This window comes from Pocillopora damicornis, chromosome 8 (genome assembly GCF_964200805.1).
Source record: "Pocillopora damicornis chromosome 8, jaPocDami1.2, whole genome shotgun sequence".
Taxonomy (NCBI): Eukaryota; Metazoa; Cnidaria; class Anthozoa; order Scleractinia; family Pocilloporidae; genus Pocillopora; species Pocillopora damicornis.
In genome coordinates, this window is record NC_142677.1 from 1,598,626 (window position 1) to 1,618,343 (window position 19,718).

The 19,718-nt window shown below is 39.9% G+C and overlaps 2 protein-coding genes and 1 non-coding gene across 4 annotated transcripts; 1 reads left to right on the forward strand and 2 right to left on the reverse strand.

Moving 5' to 3' along the window:
* Positions 1–486: 486 nt before the first annotated feature.
* On the reverse strand, positions 487–5,945 carry LOC113678205 (zinc finger C4H2 domain-containing protein). The gene is made up of 4 exons (XM_027195086.2): positions 5,805–5,945; positions 3,913–4,084; positions 2,613–2,779; positions 487–1,646 (listed from the first exon to the last, which is right to left on the reverse strand). The coding sequence occupies exons 1-4, from the start codon at positions 5,876–5,878 to the stop codon at positions 1,364–1,366; spliced, it is 696 nt and encodes a 231-aa protein (XP_027050887.1). The 5' UTR covers positions 5,879–5,945; the 3' UTR covers positions 487–1,363.
* Positions 5,946–6,355: 410 nt separating this feature from the next.
* On the reverse strand, positions 6,356–6,428 carry Trnak-uuu (transfer RNA lysine (anticodon UUU)). The gene has a single exon. It is a non-coding gene; the product is annotated as a tRNA-Lys (tRNA).
* Positions 6,429–6,667: 239 nt separating this feature from the next.
* Positions 6,668–18,857, forward strand: LOC113678206 (solute carrier family 35 member F6). 2 transcript variants are annotated; one of them, XM_089180373.1, is made up of 17 exons: positions 6,817–6,943; positions 7,027–7,071; positions 7,599–7,681; positions 7,809–7,873; positions 8,429–8,496; positions 8,797–8,858; positions 8,977–9,056; positions 9,698–9,757; positions 10,119–10,197; positions 10,613–10,707; positions 11,115–11,159; positions 11,825–11,939; positions 12,645–12,710; positions 16,969–17,051; positions 17,451–17,493; positions 17,861–17,952; positions 18,396–18,857. In XM_089180373.1, exons 1-17 carry the CDS (start codon positions 6,846–6,848, stop codon positions 18,501–18,503), a joined length of 1,287 nt encoding a protein of 428 aa, XP_089036499.1. In that variant the 5' UTR covers positions 6,817–6,845; the 3' UTR covers positions 18,504–18,857. The 2 variants fall into 2 exon arrangements, with proteins under 2 accessions (XP_027050889.2, XP_089036499.1); XM_027195088.2 differs by lacking the exon at positions 7,027–7,071 and having other exon boundaries at positions 6,668–6,943.
* Positions 18,858–19,718: the final 861 nt, after the last annotated feature.

The following is a 19,718-nucleotide window of genomic DNA, read 5'->3' on the forward strand; positions in this document are numbered from 1 at the left end:
CCAATCGATTTAATCATGTTCGTAGTTTGTAGACAAGGATCGTGACTCGGTAAGTGCTTTTGCATTTTTTTTTCGTATTCGGGTAGAGCCTGGATGCATATTTAGTGCGAAATGAATAAAGGAATTTCCTTCAATTTAGCAGTCGAAGATTAATTGTTTGAAGATTATCTCAAGAAGCTTACACCCACAGGCAAGTGCAGTACGTAGTCAAAAATATTTACTAGTGCTTACCTATTCTAAGGAATTGCACAAAAAATGATTTAATGACTCGCAAGGGTATGGGTTACCCGTTGGGAACACGGTGTTCATTTCAACTTTCTGAACTCAATTTCAGCTTTCTCTAGTCGTTGATTGATCCATGTACTTTAAGAAAATTGGCATGTTGGATTTCTAACTAAGGCCAAAAAAACAAACAAACAAACAAAATTATGAGCGCATCGTCGGGTTGGTGGGGGCCTCGCCAAGATCCCAAAACCAAATTAGATCTAACCGTTAAATACATTTATTGGCATTAAGAATTATGATTACATCAACTTAAATAACAGTACATGTTTAATTAATATATGTTGGATCTATACTTCGAATTCAATAAATATAGTTTGTATATATTATGACTTTGTGTCCATGCAGTCTAAGATAGATTTACCACGTTAAATATGATTTTTGGTCTATGTATGCTACATCTCTCTAATTGGTTAAGTTATTAAAGAAATGCGCTCGCTACGATTGGTTGGATACTGTGTGCTATCTTGCGCTAATCATCACGGGCGAGGTTAGTTACCGCAGAACTAACGCGCAAAGTGCATGCCAGGCGATTTCTTGGTGTCTTTGAAAAAAGGAATCCAGAAAATTGAAAGGAAAAAATGCTGAAGCTCTAGTAGTCACCGAAGACGGTTTACGGTAAACTCAGGAAGCTAAACACAACGTCTGATAAGTGGTGGCAAGTTTGGTAGTGGTGAGTTTGATATAATGGCGGGCTGATCGGATACCCTGGAGACTAATCTAAAACAAAATCTTTTCACGACATTCAATCAAATTGCACTATGAAAAGCTTTAGCAAAGCGCGTTTTCGAGAGAAAAAAAATCAGCTGCGTTCATTTACCAAGCCACCCAAACAAACACATACCTTAAAGGGAAGAAAAAGAAAAACGCGGAAACTCGAGCAAGAGTCGAAATCACAGCGTTAAGTCTTGATTATAGCTAAAATAAGAACTTGAGAAACCGAGAATCCTTACCAATGGCGATTCTAACCGATCAAAGCGTTTCGAACTAAACATATCATACTTGTTCCAGGTTCACTTCCGGTTCCAAGGCTACATTGAAAGTCACTCTTTAGACCGTGTCATCCGTCAGCACCACTCTCTTAATCTTCGTGTTTCCTTTTAGTTTTCTTCGGGTGTCGAGAACGACTCTTTGCTTTACATAGCGGGCAGATGGGCGCATTCCTGTGAATCTGTTGATGGCAAGACAGGCACGCCTTCATTGGGGGTGGCTGCTGCTGGCGGAAGTGTCTTTCTCCTGGAGGACCCCGCTTGTTGACGAGCTGCTGGGCAGCTGCTGCTGCGGCAGCTAGCTGGGATGCCACAGGAGGAGGAGGAGGTTCCTGTGGTTCTGGCTTCCAACCAGGAGGGGCACGCTCGAGAAACCTGAAGAATGAAAGAAGGCAACCATATTTTTTTTTCTTTTTTCAATTTTTTCCTGAATTGAATTAGCTCAAGAAAGACCTACTATTTCAGCTAAGAATTCGTCAGACACTTTCACGTTTATTGTAATCCCAGGCTCAGTGTTAAACGGTAATGACAACAGTCTGATTAGCACTAATAAATCATAAGTATGAACATGATCATAGTTATTTTTTCTCGTCATAAAATAAGCTCTAAGCACTGCCACTCATAAACTGTAGCATAATGCATGATTTTAATTCTCAAACCATACCAAACAAGCGCACATAAAACCCTCGCTAATTTGATGTCTGGGGTTATTACATGCTTCACGCCTGTTACTTTTTGAAGCCGTGTTACAATTCACGTGGCCAAAGTAACCACGTTGGGAGTAATGTTATTTTGCCCATTGTTTCTCTTAGTGTCTATACCACCGCTGAACCTTTCCCATCAATACATTCGTTTGCAAGGCTACACCTTGAACTGCCAAACCCTTGGCCTACCCACAACCCTTACTAGTTGTGAAACTGTCAATTTTTGCGTACAATACATGTACATGAACAATGTGCGGTTTTGTTGACTTAGCAAAAATGTTAAGCTTGTGATGGCTAGCTCAGCATCATTAGCTAACTATGGTGTAAAAAAACTTTCATTCTATGTTCAAAGTATTTTGAGTAGATTCTACTATTACTAACCCTTTACATCCTAATATCAGTATGCATTCTCTCCATACTCTTCTCTTAACAGTTCCAAAGAAGCTGACAAGGAGAATTTATTCAACAATCAAGAACCTCTCTAGTTGCCGATAATTTTGTTTAATCCCATGACCTTAATGCGGGATTCAGGGGACATTGTAAGGAGAAATTACATGTAGTCTGTTAGTCACTCTTAAGGATCATATGTTTAAAACTGCTAATAAGCTTATCTTCAACTAAATGACAACCCACTTACTCTGCGAGGCTGTTTTCTTCATCCAGGTTAGCTATTTTGTCAAGACCCAAAGAACCCCTCATTTTGTCAACCTCTCTCTTAAGGGGTTTGTATTCATCATGTAGTCTTCTCAGAGTGTCAAGCCCTCTTTCCCTTTCAGCTTCAGACTGCTTGATGGTATTTTCCATCTACAAGACAGGAGTAAAAAATAAGATAAAATGTTCCCCAAATTCATTTCTGGACAAGCTTAGTAAAACATCACTCCAAGAAAGGTATAGTTTCCATCCTTGATAAGCTAACTATTGAAAAAAAAGACAAGTTAAAAAAAAAAAAAAAAAAAAAAAAAGAGGCCAGTATTTTGTAAGTCTCAAAACAACAAGCTGAAAACACAAGACCTAACAGAAAATAAGTAGCGACAAGAAATCTTTATTTGTAGACATTTTTATATCAGAAAGTTACATAAATTAATATTTTGCAAACAAAATAAACAAAACAAAAAATAACAAAAACGATCAAAACCAGATTTGCCAAAAAATTCTAAACATTGTTCACATAACTGAGGCACCTAGACACAACATAATGACAATGACCCAATGACACCATTTTGTATACTGAAAGAGTTTGCATTTCAGGTTAATTGGAAAATATCCTAAAAAAAACCCAACATACAGTTCTTCATACTAATTGTGAATATATGAGAATCATATATGTGAACTGTGAATTTGAAGAATTGAAAATGAAACTAATCTTGTACATACAAGATTTGAACCCATGACCTCTGAGATACTGGTGCAGTGCTCTACCAACTGAGCTAACAATCCAACTAGGAGCTGGTCATCATGTTGGTTTGTAATAAACCCATGAGGAGATGAATAAATGACTGTGAATTTATGAAAATCATATTTGTGAACTGGGATTAAAAAATGAATAAATAGGCAATCCTTGCATTAGGACAAGAAAGGAGAAGGAAAGAAGAAGAAGAAGAAAAAAAGAGAAAAGTCTGTTACTATGAACAAAAAAAGGGAGGCAAAGGAAAGTTACATGACAAGATCTTGCACATTTACGATGAGGAGCTTAGCCTGTGTGGGTTGGCCTGTGTATCATATAAGTGATTTAACAAGGGACAAGTGTTTCTAGATCAGCCGGAGCAAGTGAGAAGTAACACAAATGTGAATTTCCCTCACACGGGCATGGTAGAGTAGGCATTCTTGCCACATTCTAAAGAGATTGGTTTGTAATTCATCAATGAGTCTCTTGCAGAATGCAGTATAAATAACAGAAATCTATCCATATGGCATGTTCCACAGATCTTTTAACTTACCAAATTGATGTCAGCATGGATAAGTCTAAGTTCCTCTACATGCGCCATTTTCTCATGTAGGAGAGCTTCCATTTCTCCCTTATAGTCCTTAAGTAGTTTACTTTCCTTCTCTGCTACATCTAACTCATGAATAAGCTGAGATTTTAGTTTTTCCAACTGGGATGTCTTCACCCTGCAATCAAGATTTGATAGAACAGTTTTTCAAACACAAAGAAATAATCCATGCAGGTTGACACAATTTTTCAAACACAAAGAAATGATCCATGCAGGTTGACACAATTTTAGCTATTGCAGAAAAAAACCCTGAAAATTAATGGCTTTTACAAGATTCCAACCCATGCCTCCCAGATACAACTTTGGTGCTATGGTCAACTGAGTTATGAAGCCACATGGTAAGTGAAGCCAATTTTAAAACACTGTTTTTCTTGTATTGTTTTATTTACTCCAGCCTTAAATTGCAGGCATGGAAGAGGAAAGCCTAGAGTAAATTCTAGGTATTTGTCTTATTGCACATCTGTACATGTATGGTATTTCCTTTTCTGGATTCATGGTCATCAATACACAACCAACTAGATAGAGGGTATTTTCTAAGAATTTCAAAACTGAGGTTTCATTACAAAAGGGGCGCATACAGATAACATAAAATATTGATTATTCACTGGTACAATTGTTGTCAATAAAAAAACTTTAATGATGAGAAAGAATCTGATTTAATTTTCACAGAAATCAAGCATGTTTTTTGCAACACAGTGTCTGGTGAAAAGGCAAGTTCAAATTATATGTACTCAGCCTAGGATTCAGATAGCTTTTGTGTACAAATTTGGGTAATATATAAACACAACAAAGAAACCTCATCATGATAATAGATGCCATTTCTTAAACCAACAAATATCCTAACAAAAATTGAAATCCTTCCTACCTTACTTGATATATTTAACACATGAGTGTATCAAAAACTTCAGAGGTTTATCTGGCATTCATATAAACTGTCCAAAAACATCGGAAAATATGAAAAGATAGCAGTCTAAAATCCTTGATCACAATGTTTGGCTGTATTTCAAATTTTTATGGTTTTACTGTGAATATTTTAAATGAAAAATGTGATGCTAAAAAGCTGCACTAACCTCACAAGAATAAGAGAGATTTTAATGGTACTCATAACTCAAACTTGTGATCCATTTGAAATAAAAATGGAAAAAAAAAAAGATCGATCTGCCTGATGGCCATCGCTAGGCTGCATTTGAGTATGGCATCAGGAACAGAGGAATATGTATTTTGCCAGAAACAAAGAAATATGACTCTTAAACAAAAAAAATAAAGCGATCATATTTCTTTGTCCTTAAAGCACAAAAGAAGGAAGGGAGGATTCACGCTCATTGATTGCCTCGTAAAAGGCCAGTGGCCCTTTAAAAAGGAAAAAAAAAAAAGATTGATAGTTTTGGAAACTCTTCAGTAGGATTTCGAGGTGGAAGATAGATTGCCCGTTCCAAAATGATGGATTTATTTCATTTATGATCAACAGCTGAAACGTTTCAACCGAACAATAGTGTCAAAATGCAATAATACATTTTCGGTGCAGCATAGATTATTATTTTTGAGAAATTTCTCGCTGTTGCGTGCACCCGATTTCCAAAACTATACAACAAATATTTGAAAGCAAATGGTGACAAAAACGTTTATTAAATTAAGCCCAGGATGTTTAAAACTCATGCTGGTACAATTTAGGGCGTTTAACACATTTAACAAAACGAAACTATCGATGGTTTCAATTGAAGAGTCATTTGATGAATGCTAAGCAAGGAAATTTCAAACCTTTCTAAAATTGTCACAGAAAAGTACAGATCGAGGAAAAAATTTGCAGACATCGACTTAAAAAAGAGATGATTCGTTACCTTATATCTCTAATGGTCTCTAGTTTTCTCATGTAGTCATCATCTTCACTATCTCTGACAGGACTTGAAGCCATGATGTTCTTTTCAAGAAAATGTAAATGCCAAGATGGCGGAGAAGTTGCTCATATACAGAATTATTGTTATTCACGATTCTAATTGGTCGATGCTCATTAGAATAGCCAATCAGCTGCGCCGCTTTTAATTAGAGCAGTAAGAAATTTCAGCTGTCTTCTTTCTTTGAATTTTATTTCCGTTTCAAACAATTTTTCCTGCAAATCTGATGAAATCGAGTCCAAAAAAAAAAAAAATATGTAAGTTAATGAAAATGAACGACATCAAGAATGAAGTTATTAACTTACATGTAAAAAGATTGAATTTCCAACCAGGTTCTCGAAAAAGGCAATTTTTAGATGATTTTTCTGGGGAGGATTAAAAGTCCTATCTTTGCAATATTATGACATATATGAAAAATTAAAAGGTAAAAGCAAAAGCGAAACAGAAAGAAAACAAAATAAATTGGTACAAGAAAAAATAAAAAAAGAATTCTCCGTCGCCCGATAGGGGACTTGAACCCCTGACCCTCAGATTAAAAGTCTGATGCTCTACCGACTGAGCTAACCGGGCTCCCGTGATAAATGAAGTAATTTTTTATATAATTATTTGTACAATTTTCTATGAAACTGTTCTTGTGTTATTTCTTTGTCAAATGGAAACTACCTGTGATCGTCTGCTCATTAGAAAGTTTATTGTTAAAAAATCTGTGGAAATTTCGCATCCGTCATCGCCACTTGAACCTACTTTATAGACGTATTTTGGTGAGTGGTGAGTGCCTTTTCCACGACTTTGATGACCCTAATCTTTAAATACGTATTTAAAGTAGGGGGAGCGAGAGATTATTTCTCTGTTCGCCGAACATGATCAAAGACAAACTATTACGGAAGGGAGCGAGCATGACTGGTCTGTAATAGACACTCCCCTGCCCTTCCCCCAACGCTATACTTGAACCCAGACTACGTCTACATCCCAGGGGAGGAAATCAGAATGGCTACTTTGACTTGCACGCAGATTCTGTTGGCTATCGGGATGCTTATTTCAGGATCTATAAACACACTGTCAAAGAAAGCACAAAATGACTGCACGTAGGTATCCATTTGATCGACCTTTACGAAGCTCTGCGGATACAGGCTTAAACAGATCGAGAATTAAGGAATTATCTTTTTAGGATTTTTCCTGCTTTACACACGCAGAAGTCGCAAATTCGAATTGAGTGAGTTTTCAGGAGTACTTTTTCTCCGTTCAATCAAATTTATTAGCATATTCCTGCCAAATTCAAACCTATTTGTTTCCCAGTATCGGAAGATCACAACGATAAGATGTGACCGGTTGGAAAGTTAGACTCACTTAGTGACTGAATCGTTCCTAAAGATTTTTGACTTCCATATACCCATATGCCTGTATGCATGTAATTTTCCTCAGTGTTCTTTATACATTCCTATGGCACTGACAGGGAGAATTTGTTGATTAATCGATGGTGTCTATAATTTAGAGATAATTGCCTTTATTCTCATGACTGTAAATCGTGATTCTGATCAGCAGTGTTGCTGTTATGAGACTAAACATGTCCACTCCAAAGAATGAAGATGCTGAGGTCATCCTCATGATTTAAATTGTTTCATGTTCCATCCCCTGATCACCCTACTCTTTGGAAAAATTAGAAAAAAAAACAAACAAAAATTACAACAAAAAAATGAGCTCTAAACCTATTCTCAATTTTATTTAATTTGATTTTTCTAGAGCTAAGGGATTGGAAGACGAACATGGCAATGAAGTTCACAAATTTGACCATCCATGGTTTCAAACAGGTCTAATGTTTATTGGTAAGGCTGTAATCTAATAAAGACGATCTTAAAGATTTTTGCTTTGTTTTCAAATTCATATTTTGTTAAAAATATCTTTATTCATCTAATTCATTCCTAATCCACACTTAATTGATTTAATTGCAAGGGGAAACCATGTGTCTGATTGGTTTGTGCATTCATAGAAGAAGAGAAAGACGGAAATTCAAACAGGTTTGTGGAGAATCATCAAGTCACCTGTTAAATGTCTCAAATGACATCTTTATTTCTCTGTTGAAGTTTTTCCTATCTAACTTTTAATGTTTTATGCATTAATGAATTGAATACTGTGCACCTCAGGTATGTGAAAAAGTTAGACTGACTGACTTACAAATTACTTGGAAGTGAATCACTGTCAAACTTATAGACTGACTCGCTGACTGACTGACTGATGTAGTGACTGACTGACTCACTGACTGGCTGACTGGTTGATACACAAAAAAACAGGGCTCCTGAAAGTTATTCATTCAGCTAGCAAGGTTCACTCTTGGTCAATTTTTATAAACCATGACCGCCAGCCTATCAATAAGGTGAAGGAGGCACAGTCATACCATCAGTTAAGACTTAAAAAAAAAAGTGCTACGGAATTATGTACAAGTCATTCACTATGTAAAGGAGGTGTAATTAGTTTTGAGTGATTTCTTTTTTACTTTGAATTTTATTTCTCATAATTTTTTCTATTTTCTTTTGTTTTTGTTTTTTTAATTATTTTTTTGTTTTTGAAATCAGAATTTACTGAATGTCAATAGAGACCAAAGTAATGAAGGATCTTGTGTAGAAATGGCTCAACAACCAAGGTAGGATACAATGATCTTTGAGTTGACTTTGCTTCATCTGTTATTGGTTTGTGCTGTCAATGACAAAGTGCTTGGCTGTGAGAAACCAATTGCCAAATAATTGCTCACTGTAGAATTCTTGGTTCATTTCTTTTGTCATTTGAACATGAAATTTGGTTTTGTCGATTCCAGAACATGTTTGTTTCTGGCTGTTCAAAAAGTACTTTGTACTTAATTATACAAATGATTTGTGCTGATCACTCAAAACTACAGTCATGTGTCAGTATATTAATATCAACAGTACTAATATTTTACTTACAGAGTGTTCCAGTGGATTTTTGCATTTCCTACTGTTTGTGATCTGTTTGGAACCACTTTGGGTGGTGAGTTTTAGAGCAGAACAACAAATTAAATGAAAAAGGACTCATTCAGTTAAATTGGTTAGTTTTATATTTTAGGAAAAAATAGAAACATTAAATCTGATTTTTTCTTTCTGACTAGGAATTGGTCTTCTTTATGTCAATGCATCAGTGTGGCAAATGCTCAGAGGTTCAATAATAATATTCACTGGTGTGCTATCTGTGAGTATGGTCCAGTTTACATTTTAAACATTGTAACCCTTTCATGTATCCTAGAAACAGAGCTTTTGACAGGGTGTGGGAAAGAATAAGCATGTAGACATGTAGGGAGGTGTGGGAACCAATAGTGGTTTAAGAACAGAATAGGATGCTAATCCACAGCAGAATAACCCCCTCTCCCCTCCCCCCCCCCCCCCCTCCTTCACAAGCATCTTTTGCCAGGCTTCCATGACAGTTCTTTGGTAATTAACCATCTTTACTCCTGGATGGACTAAGAAGACTCTGAGAGAATATATCATCTTGCCCAAGAACACAACACAATGACCTTAAAGTTCTTTGGTACCCATTTACACTCTTAAGCAATCTTTTATCAGGCTTCCTTGACAGTTCTTTGGTAACCATCTCTACTCTTGGGTGGACTAGGCTGACTATCTGAAAATACATCATCTTGCCCAAGAGCACAACACAATGACCTTACAGTTCTTTGGTACCCATTTACACTCTTGGGGTGGACTACGAAGACACTATGAGAGGACATCACCTTACTTAAGAAAACAACACAATGACCAGGCCAGAATGCCAGCCATTTGTGGTTGCTGCTTCATCTCTCATGCAAACATTACCTTTGTCTGATTTTTTGGTAGAAAATCTTCCTCAAGAGAAAGTTGTGGCCAATTCACTGGATTGGAATGATTGTTACCATGGTGAGAGATATACCTCAATGATATTTTTAATCAAATGATAGGAACAGAGCAAATAGATAGTGTAGAAATTCATGACTTTTGCTGAGCTTGTTCTTAGATATCCTATAACATCACTGAAACAAAAAAGGTTTGGCTTCACCAAGGGTCCACCTATGTGCCTTTGCTAGGAGTGCCTGACTTGTTCATCATTGTTGCACCTAGAAGTGAACTGCGTATTGTTGCACACAAAATACTGACAAAAGTTAGTTCAGAATAAGAGGTGTAGATTTCTCTCAAACCTTGGTTACAAAATTATATGGTAGATGGTTATATGGAATCTTTGTATAAGTTGTAGGTTATTTGTTTATTTTGGAATTGGCAGCTTGGTTTAGTACTTGTTGGATTATCAAGTGTTCTCAGGGACAACCACCAAGGAGCCTCTCAGGGACAAGTTGTCTTTGGTAATAAAATGATGCACAATCTTGCATTGCACAATCAACTATAGATTCATTGCACTGTACCAAAAAGTACATCTTTAAAAAAAGATCATGTTTGTTTCATCCAGCCAAAGGTTATCCTGTTTTCTTTTTTTTTTTGTTGGAGAAGCTATCAGGAGTGTTGAAGATTCCATGACAGTTGCTGTTACCATTGTGTGTTGGTTTTCAAAAATCAAATATTCTATGTTAAGTGACCAGTTGTGCACGAAGCCAGAGGGTATTTCTTAGGCATTCATTTCTCTACTTTAAGCTGGCCATGCAGTTTAACCAAGTCTTGACTATAGATACTTTACTCACGTGGAACTATATATATATATTTATATTTATAAATTTTCTGTTTGTTTTGTCTTTTTTTAACTAAGTTACTTTTTTTGAACAGGAATTGTTTTGATCTTGGCGGGTCAAAGTGTCAGCGCTACCCAAATGATAGTAGAAGAATTATTCCTGAAGAAAAAGAACTTCCATCCTTTGCAGGTTAACTTTGTAGGATTCACAAAAGAAAACATAAGAACGAGATATGATATTGAGCCACTACGTAAATCGTTATCCAAGTCATCAACAAATGAAACAATTTTATTGGCCTCAAAAGTATTCCTGTCTTATTTGTTGCTTAAGGGGAACGAAACGCAACTGTCGAAAGTAGGTAAACTGATTTAATTAGGTAAACTGATTTGGTTCTAGCTACAAGTGAATGCGAGAGCAAAATTAATTTTTGATTACCAAGCACATGTTATTTCATAAATAATTTTAGTTATTGTGGAGTCAAAAAAAAGCTTTTAGAACTGCCCATTCAAGGAATGAATGGAACAATGTTTTGAATGATATGAAGTTACTGAAACATACCAAAACAATAATTAGTTCTTCGTTTCTGTTTGATAAAGGTGGTTGGAATGGAAGGCTTCTTTGGAGTCATTTTCATGGCTATTGTAAGTGTGACAAATTGCTTATATCAAATTTCATTCCATATTTTTTTTCTCTTCTATTGTAAGCTTACCGTTTTTATTTTATTTCTGAGCATCATACTGGACTAATGTAAGTCATTGTGTTAAACGACTCTCGTTTGTTAGGCGGGGTTTACCGGCAAACTTCCTTGGGGAATGAAGTGAAACAACTATCTATTCTCTTTTAGTTGCTGTTTTTATAAAGCCCCATCACGCAACTGGAAATGAAAACGTTGGAACATATTAACAGAATGCTAAATCCTTGCGGAACAAGTCAGACCGCTTTTAACTTAACAAGCAATTTTTACCTCCAAAATAGCAGTATCCTCCTCAAACCAATTTTTTTTTTTTTTTTTTTTTTATCTTAGCCATTTGAAGTTTGCTTGAATTAATTGTCAGTAATGATTGTGTTTGGACATTCCATCAAGTAACCTAACCTTTGTTTATGAATTGTGCTAAAAAATTCGACGTTGGAGGCCGCCATTTTGGACCTTGCTTCGCGGCCTGGTTGCTTTCCTGTGACATAATATAGTGTCGTCGCTCTTTTCCCATGCATCTGTTGGAGCTAAAAAATTATACCCACCTTTGAAAAAGTCAGAGGTGTTTAATAGTTTATTTGCCATTATGTTCTTCTCTTGTTCTTGTTACAGATAGTCCTTCCTGTGCTGTATTATATTCCAGGAGAACAAAATCACCACAGCTATGAAAACAGCCTTGATGCACTGCTGATGATCAAGAATAATGCTAAATTGTTGATAATGTCAGGTATGAAAAGTCTTCTGTCTGAATGTAATTCTTTTGGGTACGGCATTCGTTCTGGTTTGCTTAAGTGTCAGGATATCTAAAGAACATACTTGCCCTTTCAGTCATACCTTCGAGAAACGGGCCCTTTGAGTCATTTTCAACCGAGTGTCAAAAGTAATCCAAGTTTGTTTAGGTTTTCCTTGACTCTTTGATTGTTTCTAGAAAACTCACGCTACCGTGCCTCTTAACCAATCAGATGCCAAGAAAAAAAATGATCACTATTTGAACACGCGTTTAATCACAAAGCAATGTTTCGTGTGATATTTTGCGTCACCTTGATTGGCTGTTGTGGTGACCAGTTTTTGTTTAAGACACTCAATGTGAACACTATATAGTTATCATGGTACTCTGAAACTTAATGATAGCTTAGTCTTCTATCATGGGAAGGAGTTCTTATGTGATGGACAAAGTTCCCATTTAGGATCAGTAGCAAGGCTATGTTCACTTCATACTAGAATGAAAATGTCAGGAAGTTTTGATTTAGTCTATTGTTGTTAAGTTTAAAAGATAAATCTCTTTTATAGTGGCGGTCATGTGCATGCAAATAATTGTTTGTTAGACATGTTGTCAAGTATAACATGAATATAAAAGAATAGTAATTGCGCTCGCCATTTATGAAAGAGGTATATGCATTTCACAGCTATTTCTGAATCTTGTCTTTTGCAGTCTTATACATCTGCTCTATTTCATTTTACAATTTCTTTGGACTGTCAGTCACAAAGTCTCTAACAGGTAAGAATTTTAAAATATTTCCTTATTTATAATAAACTATACAACAGTTATTCACTGAAGTGATGTATCTCCGTCCGTTGGCAACCGTCTGTCTCGGAAGACAATGGAAATCTGCACCTAAGAAGTAGAATCACTTCAAGCTGCACCGCCGGCTGTGGCTGTGAAGCCCAATACGGGAGCCGCAGACCCGCTAGCATTTTGTGCAGGTAAAGTCATTTGTGGGGGTTGGTTGAATGGGGGCAGACTGGAGCCTCTGTCGCCTGTGAGTCCTCTTCACCTCCCACTGGCTCTCCCTCTTCAACTCGGCTTGTTTGACGCCGGCCTTGACAGTCGATCGCCAGAGTGTACGGTCGGCTGTTGCTGACTCAAGGTTTCCAGGGCTGATGCTGCAGGTCTTCAAGTCACGCTTGCAGACATCCTTGTAGCGCAGAGTTGGTCGTCCTTTTGGCCGCGTCCCTGTGGCGAGCTCACCGTACATGATGTCCTTTGGGATGCGTCCATCATCCATTCTGCATACATGGCCGAGCCAGCGCAGTCGCCTCTGGGTCAGCATGGCATACATGCTGGGTAGACCTGCCCGTTATAGGACCTCTGCATTTGTGATGCGGTCTTGCCAGGTGATGCCAAGGAGTCGTCTAAGGCAGCGCATGTGAAAGGCATTCAACCTCCGTTCTTGGCGGGAGTAGAGGGTCCATGTCTCACTACCGTAGAGAAGGGTGCTCAGTACGCAGGCTTCGTACACCTTCATCTTTGTGTTGATGGTCAACAGGGAATTGTCCCAAACTCTCTTTTCGAGGCGAGCCATTGCCGTTGCTGCTTTTCCTATCCGAACATTGAGCTCAGAGTCCAGGGATAGGTTGCTGGAGATGCAGGAGCCAAGGTAGGTGAAGTTGTCGACTACCTCTAAGGCGTGCTCGCCAATGGTGATGTGTGGGGTGACGCTGACACCTTGGCCCATGATGTTAGTCTTTTTCAGGCTGATTGTTAGGCCAAAGTCATTACAGGCTTCCGCAAAGCGTGTGATGAGCCGCTGCAGTGCCTCCTCGGTGTGGGCGGTGAGGGCAGCATCATCCGCAAACAACATTTCCCTGATGAGAACTCTGCGCACCTTGGTCTTAGCACGGAGGCGGGCCAAGTTGAAGAGGTTCCCGTCGCTCCTGGTGTGGAGGAAGATGCCATCTTCAGACTCACGGAAGGCATAGCACAAGAGAAGGGAGAAGAACACTCCGAAAAGTGTCGGGGCCAGGACACACCCTTGCTTCACGCCGTTCTTGATTGGAAAGGGGTCTGAGGATGATCCGTCAAACTGGACTGTACCGTACATGTCATCGTGGAAGGATGTGATCATCTTCAGGAGCTTTGGCGGACACCCAATTCTTTCCAAAAGGGCAAAGAGACCGTTTCTGCTCACCAGGTCGAAGGCCTTGGTCAGGTCAATGAAGGCAAGGTAAAGTGGGCGTCTCTGTTCGCGGCACTTCTCTTGAAGCTGTCTGAGGGAGAATACCATGTCGATTGTCGATCTCTCTGCACGGAACCCACATTGCGACTCTGGGTAAACGCGGTCAGCCAGCAACTGCAGTTTGCTAAGCACGACGCGAGCAAAGGCCTTTCCTACGACGCTGAGAAGGGATATCCCACGATAATTGTTGCAATCGCTGCGCTCGCCCTTGTTCTTGTAGAGCGTGACAATCTTAGCGTCCCGCATGTCCTGGGGTATCGTGCCCTCCTCCCAGCATTGGAGCAGGAGATCGTGCAGGTGGCCGAGAAGAGAACTCTCACTTGCTAGCTTAACAATCTCGGGGGGAAGGCCGTCACTGCCTGGTGCTTTGCCGCTGGCAAGGGACTTGATGGCTTTCCTCAGCTCGTCAACTGTGGGTGGTGTGTCAAGCTCTTCCATGGTGGGTAGGGTGGTGTTCTCGATGGCGGTGTTGGTGACAGTGGTCTCCCTAGAGTACAGCTCCTGGTAATGCTCCGCCCATCTCTCCATCTGTTTGCCGCGGTCGGTGATGATCTCGCCTGTGGTGGACTTGAGTGGAGCAATCTTGATGGCGCTAGGGCCAAAGGCTTTCTTCATGCGCTCATACATGGCGCGGATGTTGCCACATTCCGAGGCAATTTGGATGCTGTGACACAGGTCGAGCCAGTAGTCATTTGCACACTTGCGAGCAATCCTCTTGACGTTGTTGCGAGCAGCTCTGTAGGCAGCCAGTGTTTTCTTGGAGGGCTGTTTCTTGTGCTCGAGGAGTGCGGTGCTCTTGGCAGTGATGGCGGGCTTCATCTCCTTGATCCCCGCCTCGAACCAGTCTTCACTTTTTCTCTCCCGCATTCCCAAGGCGTCTGAGGCCGCCTCATACATGGTGTCTCGGATGTAGTTCCATCGCGCTGTGGCACTGTCAGTTGGACAATCCTCTAAGGCTTTCTCCATGGTCTCGGCAAAGCGTTCACGCGGTCCTGGGAGTGAAACTCTGGCTGTGCCAATACGGGGGCGTCCTTGCTGTTTGTAGTGTGATGAATGCGCTTGGGCTAGAGATGCACCTTGCTGCAGACCAGGGAGTGGTCTGTGTCGCAGTCGGCACTGTGGTATGTGCGAGTGATGAGCACGTTGTTGAGCAGGGACCTCCTCGTGATGACGAAGTCCAACTGGTGCCAGTGCTTGGATCTGGGGTGTCTCCAGGACACTCTGTGCTGCAGTTTAGTGGAGAAGAAGGTGTCGGTGATGCACAGACCATGGAAAGTGCAGAGTTCAAGTAGCCGCTGTCCGTTCTCGTTAAGCTTGCCCACTCCGAAGTGTCCAATGCATCGCGGCCATGAGTTGTGGTTCGAGCCTACCCGGGCGTTGAAGTCTCCAAGTAGGAACAGGTCTTCTTTCTGTGGGATCTCTCTGATCTTGGCTTCAAGCTCCTCGTAGAATGCATCCTTAGCCTCGGCTGTAGCGCAGAGTGTGGGAGCGTAGACGCTGAAGATGTTTGCTGGTCCAGAGGGGGTCGAGAGGCGGAGAGAGAGGATCCTTGCAGTCCCCTGAGAAGGAGGCTCCATTGAAGACAGGAGGGTGTTGCGCACTGCAAATCCGACCCCGTAGAGGCGGCGCTCTTCTGGCTCGAGTCCCTGCCAGAAGAAGGTGTAGTCCTTCTCCTTGAGACTGCCACTTGCGGGGAGGCGTGTCTCCTGAAGGGCGGCGATGTCGACCTTGAGTTTGGACAGCTCACGGTCGATGATGGCGGTTTTCCTGGCATCATGGATTTGCTGGAGGTCGTCAGAGAGGCCAGGACACATTGTTCTGACGTTCCAAGTAGCAAGCTGTAAGGCTGGTGATTTCTTGTTTCTTTGTTGTTTGCCTGGTGCGGGGGCTTTACAACCTGCCTGTCGGTTTTGCCTAAGCTCCAAGCACCCAATGGAGCAAGCAGGTTGTGGCGGGGTAGCAACTCAATTGTCCGGGGGCTGCCCGGCTTGAGGCGGGCGTTAGCTACCCAATGGGGCTCAAAGACCCCTCCCACCGTCGAGAGCAACCCCTGGCGCCCGGCTCTACGCCAAACGAGCCTGGACTTATAACCGGTAGACTGCTGCTCTCCGTGTTGTGCCTACGCTGGTCAGCGAAGCTGGAGTGACCTCTCCAGGTGCAGGCCTGGGCGGAAGATATGGAAATCCTGGTGTGCCCAGTCGCCAGGATCCCCCTCTCGGCGTTGCTGGTAGGGTCCGACGGAAAGGACGAGCCGATACGGTCGGTGCCAGTGCAGCTGCAGGAGTTGCCGGAAGGTTTCACGTTGTTCCACCAGCCGCCTACGGGGCTCTACTCCGGATTTTCTGTAAGGGTTTACTCCCATAGCCTTCACTTCTCCCAAAGCAACCACAAGGCAGTGGTGGTTCTGCGGCAGGTAGTACTGGGTTACAGGGTACCAGTAGCAGGCAAAATATGTACCTGACCTGACTTTTTGAAGTGATGTATAGTGATGAAGTGATGTATAGTGATGAAGTGATGTATAGTGATGAATATATCCACTCCTTTCACCGACGCTGACGCGCCATTTTGTCTCAGTTCGCCCGCTGCGGGAGGAGAATAGTTAATCCCTTCCGAACTAGCCAATCAGCGCTCTTATAAAGCATCATTCACCTGTGTGGTACATTCCAAATGAACACACGAATAGGAAAGGAAGTTAAGCCTTAGTAAAGAGAAATATCTTAACGGAGTTTCATGTGTTAAAAATTCTCAGCAAAGCCCCTCTTTTTGTGAACGCATTAATAACGTATTTATTTTTTTTAGCGGTTCACAGGACATTAATAGATGCCTGCAGAACTATTGTGGTCTGGCTTGTGGACCTCTTCATTCACTATGTTTTTGATGAGGTGATCAGATTACACCAAATATGAATACCTTGTGACTTTTGTCCTATATTTCCAAGAACTGGGTTATACAACATGTTTTAGGCGTGAATGATGTTTGATTCATGTTGCTGTAGGTACATGTAATTTTACATATCCCTTTTTCTTCTGTGTTATTTTATATCCCCTCTGCGTATTTCTTACTATGAAAGAATTTTTTCCTATATAGCCTACCCTCGACCGCTTAGAGTGAAATTCAGGCAAGTCTATTTCATTTGGGAAATCTGCCAAGTGATGCTGGATCGTGCAAACTATTTCCTCTCAATAAAAGACCTTACTTTAATTTCTTTTTTAGGTATCCTTTTGCCGACAAAGTTTTGTTTCAAAATTTGACTAATTTGCGTTTTATTTTTTTTTTTCTAGAGTTTTGGCGAGGCTTGGGACAAAAGATATGGTATCTTTCAAGGTAAAAATAGGGTTTCTTTTGTACCACATTTTGTGTGTCTTGGGAAAGATTCAGTCATTTATCCGTGTAAATCTCCTCAATTCTCCACCATTCTCGCTTCATTCTTGTTTACTATTACTTTCTTGGAGTTTCTCCAGCCCCCTAACAACATAAGGTCTTATTATAACGAAGAAACTGTTTTCTGAACCATCAAATTGCCCGAAATGTCGAAACTTTAACATGTTTGGTACTCGAAATAAAACGATGTGTTTAAGAGTAATAAAGGGCTTTTTCCGATTGTTTTTGCAATACTTTGCTGCAAACTGAGGATTGTGCCAATACAACATATTGACTGTTTTTTCTTTGAAAATGGTTCTTTTTTTTGTAGTTGATGGATTCCTCTTTTTGATGCTCGGTACAGCTCTTTATAATGAGCTATTGATTATTCCTCCATTGATGCCCAAGCCTGAGTCTCTACAGGTAACAAGAAAAGTACGATTATTTCGATTAAATGAGTTATGGTAATACTTTGTTTCAATGGACAATAACAAGAAGGAATCACTATCGGTTATCTCATGAAATCCTTGTTACCTTAAGAATTTCAAAATAATTCTGAATTACTCTGTAATTAATACGCAGGGATCGTCGATCTTAGCTCCCCGCTCGAAGAGATTTTGAGTATTCGGTTGTTAGGAGACCTTACTTTGCTTCGCTCCTTTATTTGTGCAGAAAACTCACTATATTCTCTCAACCAGTCAGATGCAAAACACAAACCAATTGCATGATCGCCTGCGTTTTCCCGCGTGTGGGCCTTTTTGTCGTACTCTGGTACTCTTTGGTCTTTAGGGCTAAAATGGGCCTTTGTGATTACTTTGGTTTTGATTTTACGATATTCGATCGTAAAGCGCTCTATTATTCTACAGGAGGATCAAGCATCTGATGAAGAACAAGATGAAAGCCCAGAATCTGGCGAGAATGAACCATTACTGAGAAGCCGAGACCAATCAGAACCTTACACAGGGGTTATATGAAGATATGACTTTGACTTGTCTAAAAGCGCACATTCCTCAATCTCTCGGACAAGGAAGCTTAGAAAACCAATTAATGTGATTTTCATCGATTTGTAATTTCATTTTCTCGGTTCATGTATTATTATTTTTACTTTGCCAATTTGTCAAGAATATTCGGGGAATTTTACGATATCCAGGTATATATCACAAGAAAATCAAGCGGGGAAAACTCTATCCCTTGTCAGAGATATCCAGAGGTAATGCTGTTGTGTTAAAAGATTAGCCAATTTTCCAAAGAAACGACACAAAACAGTAATGTAAACCTTAAATAAATAAATATATATTTTTCATTGAATCTATTAAAATTATATCTCATGACTGTCGTGTCTCGTTGGATTACACAAATTAATAGTAGACATGAATTATTTTTCACAGAAGTTAAACTGATTCCATAAGCATAACAACCAATTGGGTTCCTTAACGCTCTGCTGAGTATCCCAGATAATGGCAATTACTCCCACAGCGCCTAGCAATTAGCGGCTTGTAGAAAGGTGAATGTGAATGTGTCTCGACACGGACATTGGATGATGTTGTAATATTTCCTGAAACTCGTTTATCATTATCTTCATTACATTTGAAGTCCAGTTATTGCATTTTTAGTGTTCTAATTTAGTTCACTGAACACCGGTTATCAGCTCATATACTTAATCACTCTATATGCCGGAAAACGATTCACCCAAGTGTTGCTAGGCGTAATTTCCTCATGGCTGGAGACAAACACTTCTACCATCTGCCCAAAACAAATACTAGTCAAATCTCAACTTGGTAGCAAAACTGATAGCCACAAAGTACGTCATAACTTTATTGAATGATACGTACCATATAAATTTCACTTAACAGTTTTGCACTTGACATAAACGTTTTATGGAATAGAAAAAGTATAATGATGCCACATTAAACAAATTTAATCCCATAGCATTATCGAGGGGTTGAAATCTTGTCTGAGGCAAGGTATCGCGCAAAATATATATATTTATATTAAATATAAATATATTAAATTATATTAAATTATTTTTGAAAGTTCCTTATCATTCTTAGTCATGTCACGACTAATTTATGAATGGTTCGTAATGTTGTAAATGGTTCTGGACTGTGAGTTCGAGCACGTCTCGTACAGCTGTTATTGAAAGTCTCGATAATTATCAAGAGAACTGTATGTTGCAGAAACAATCCCTG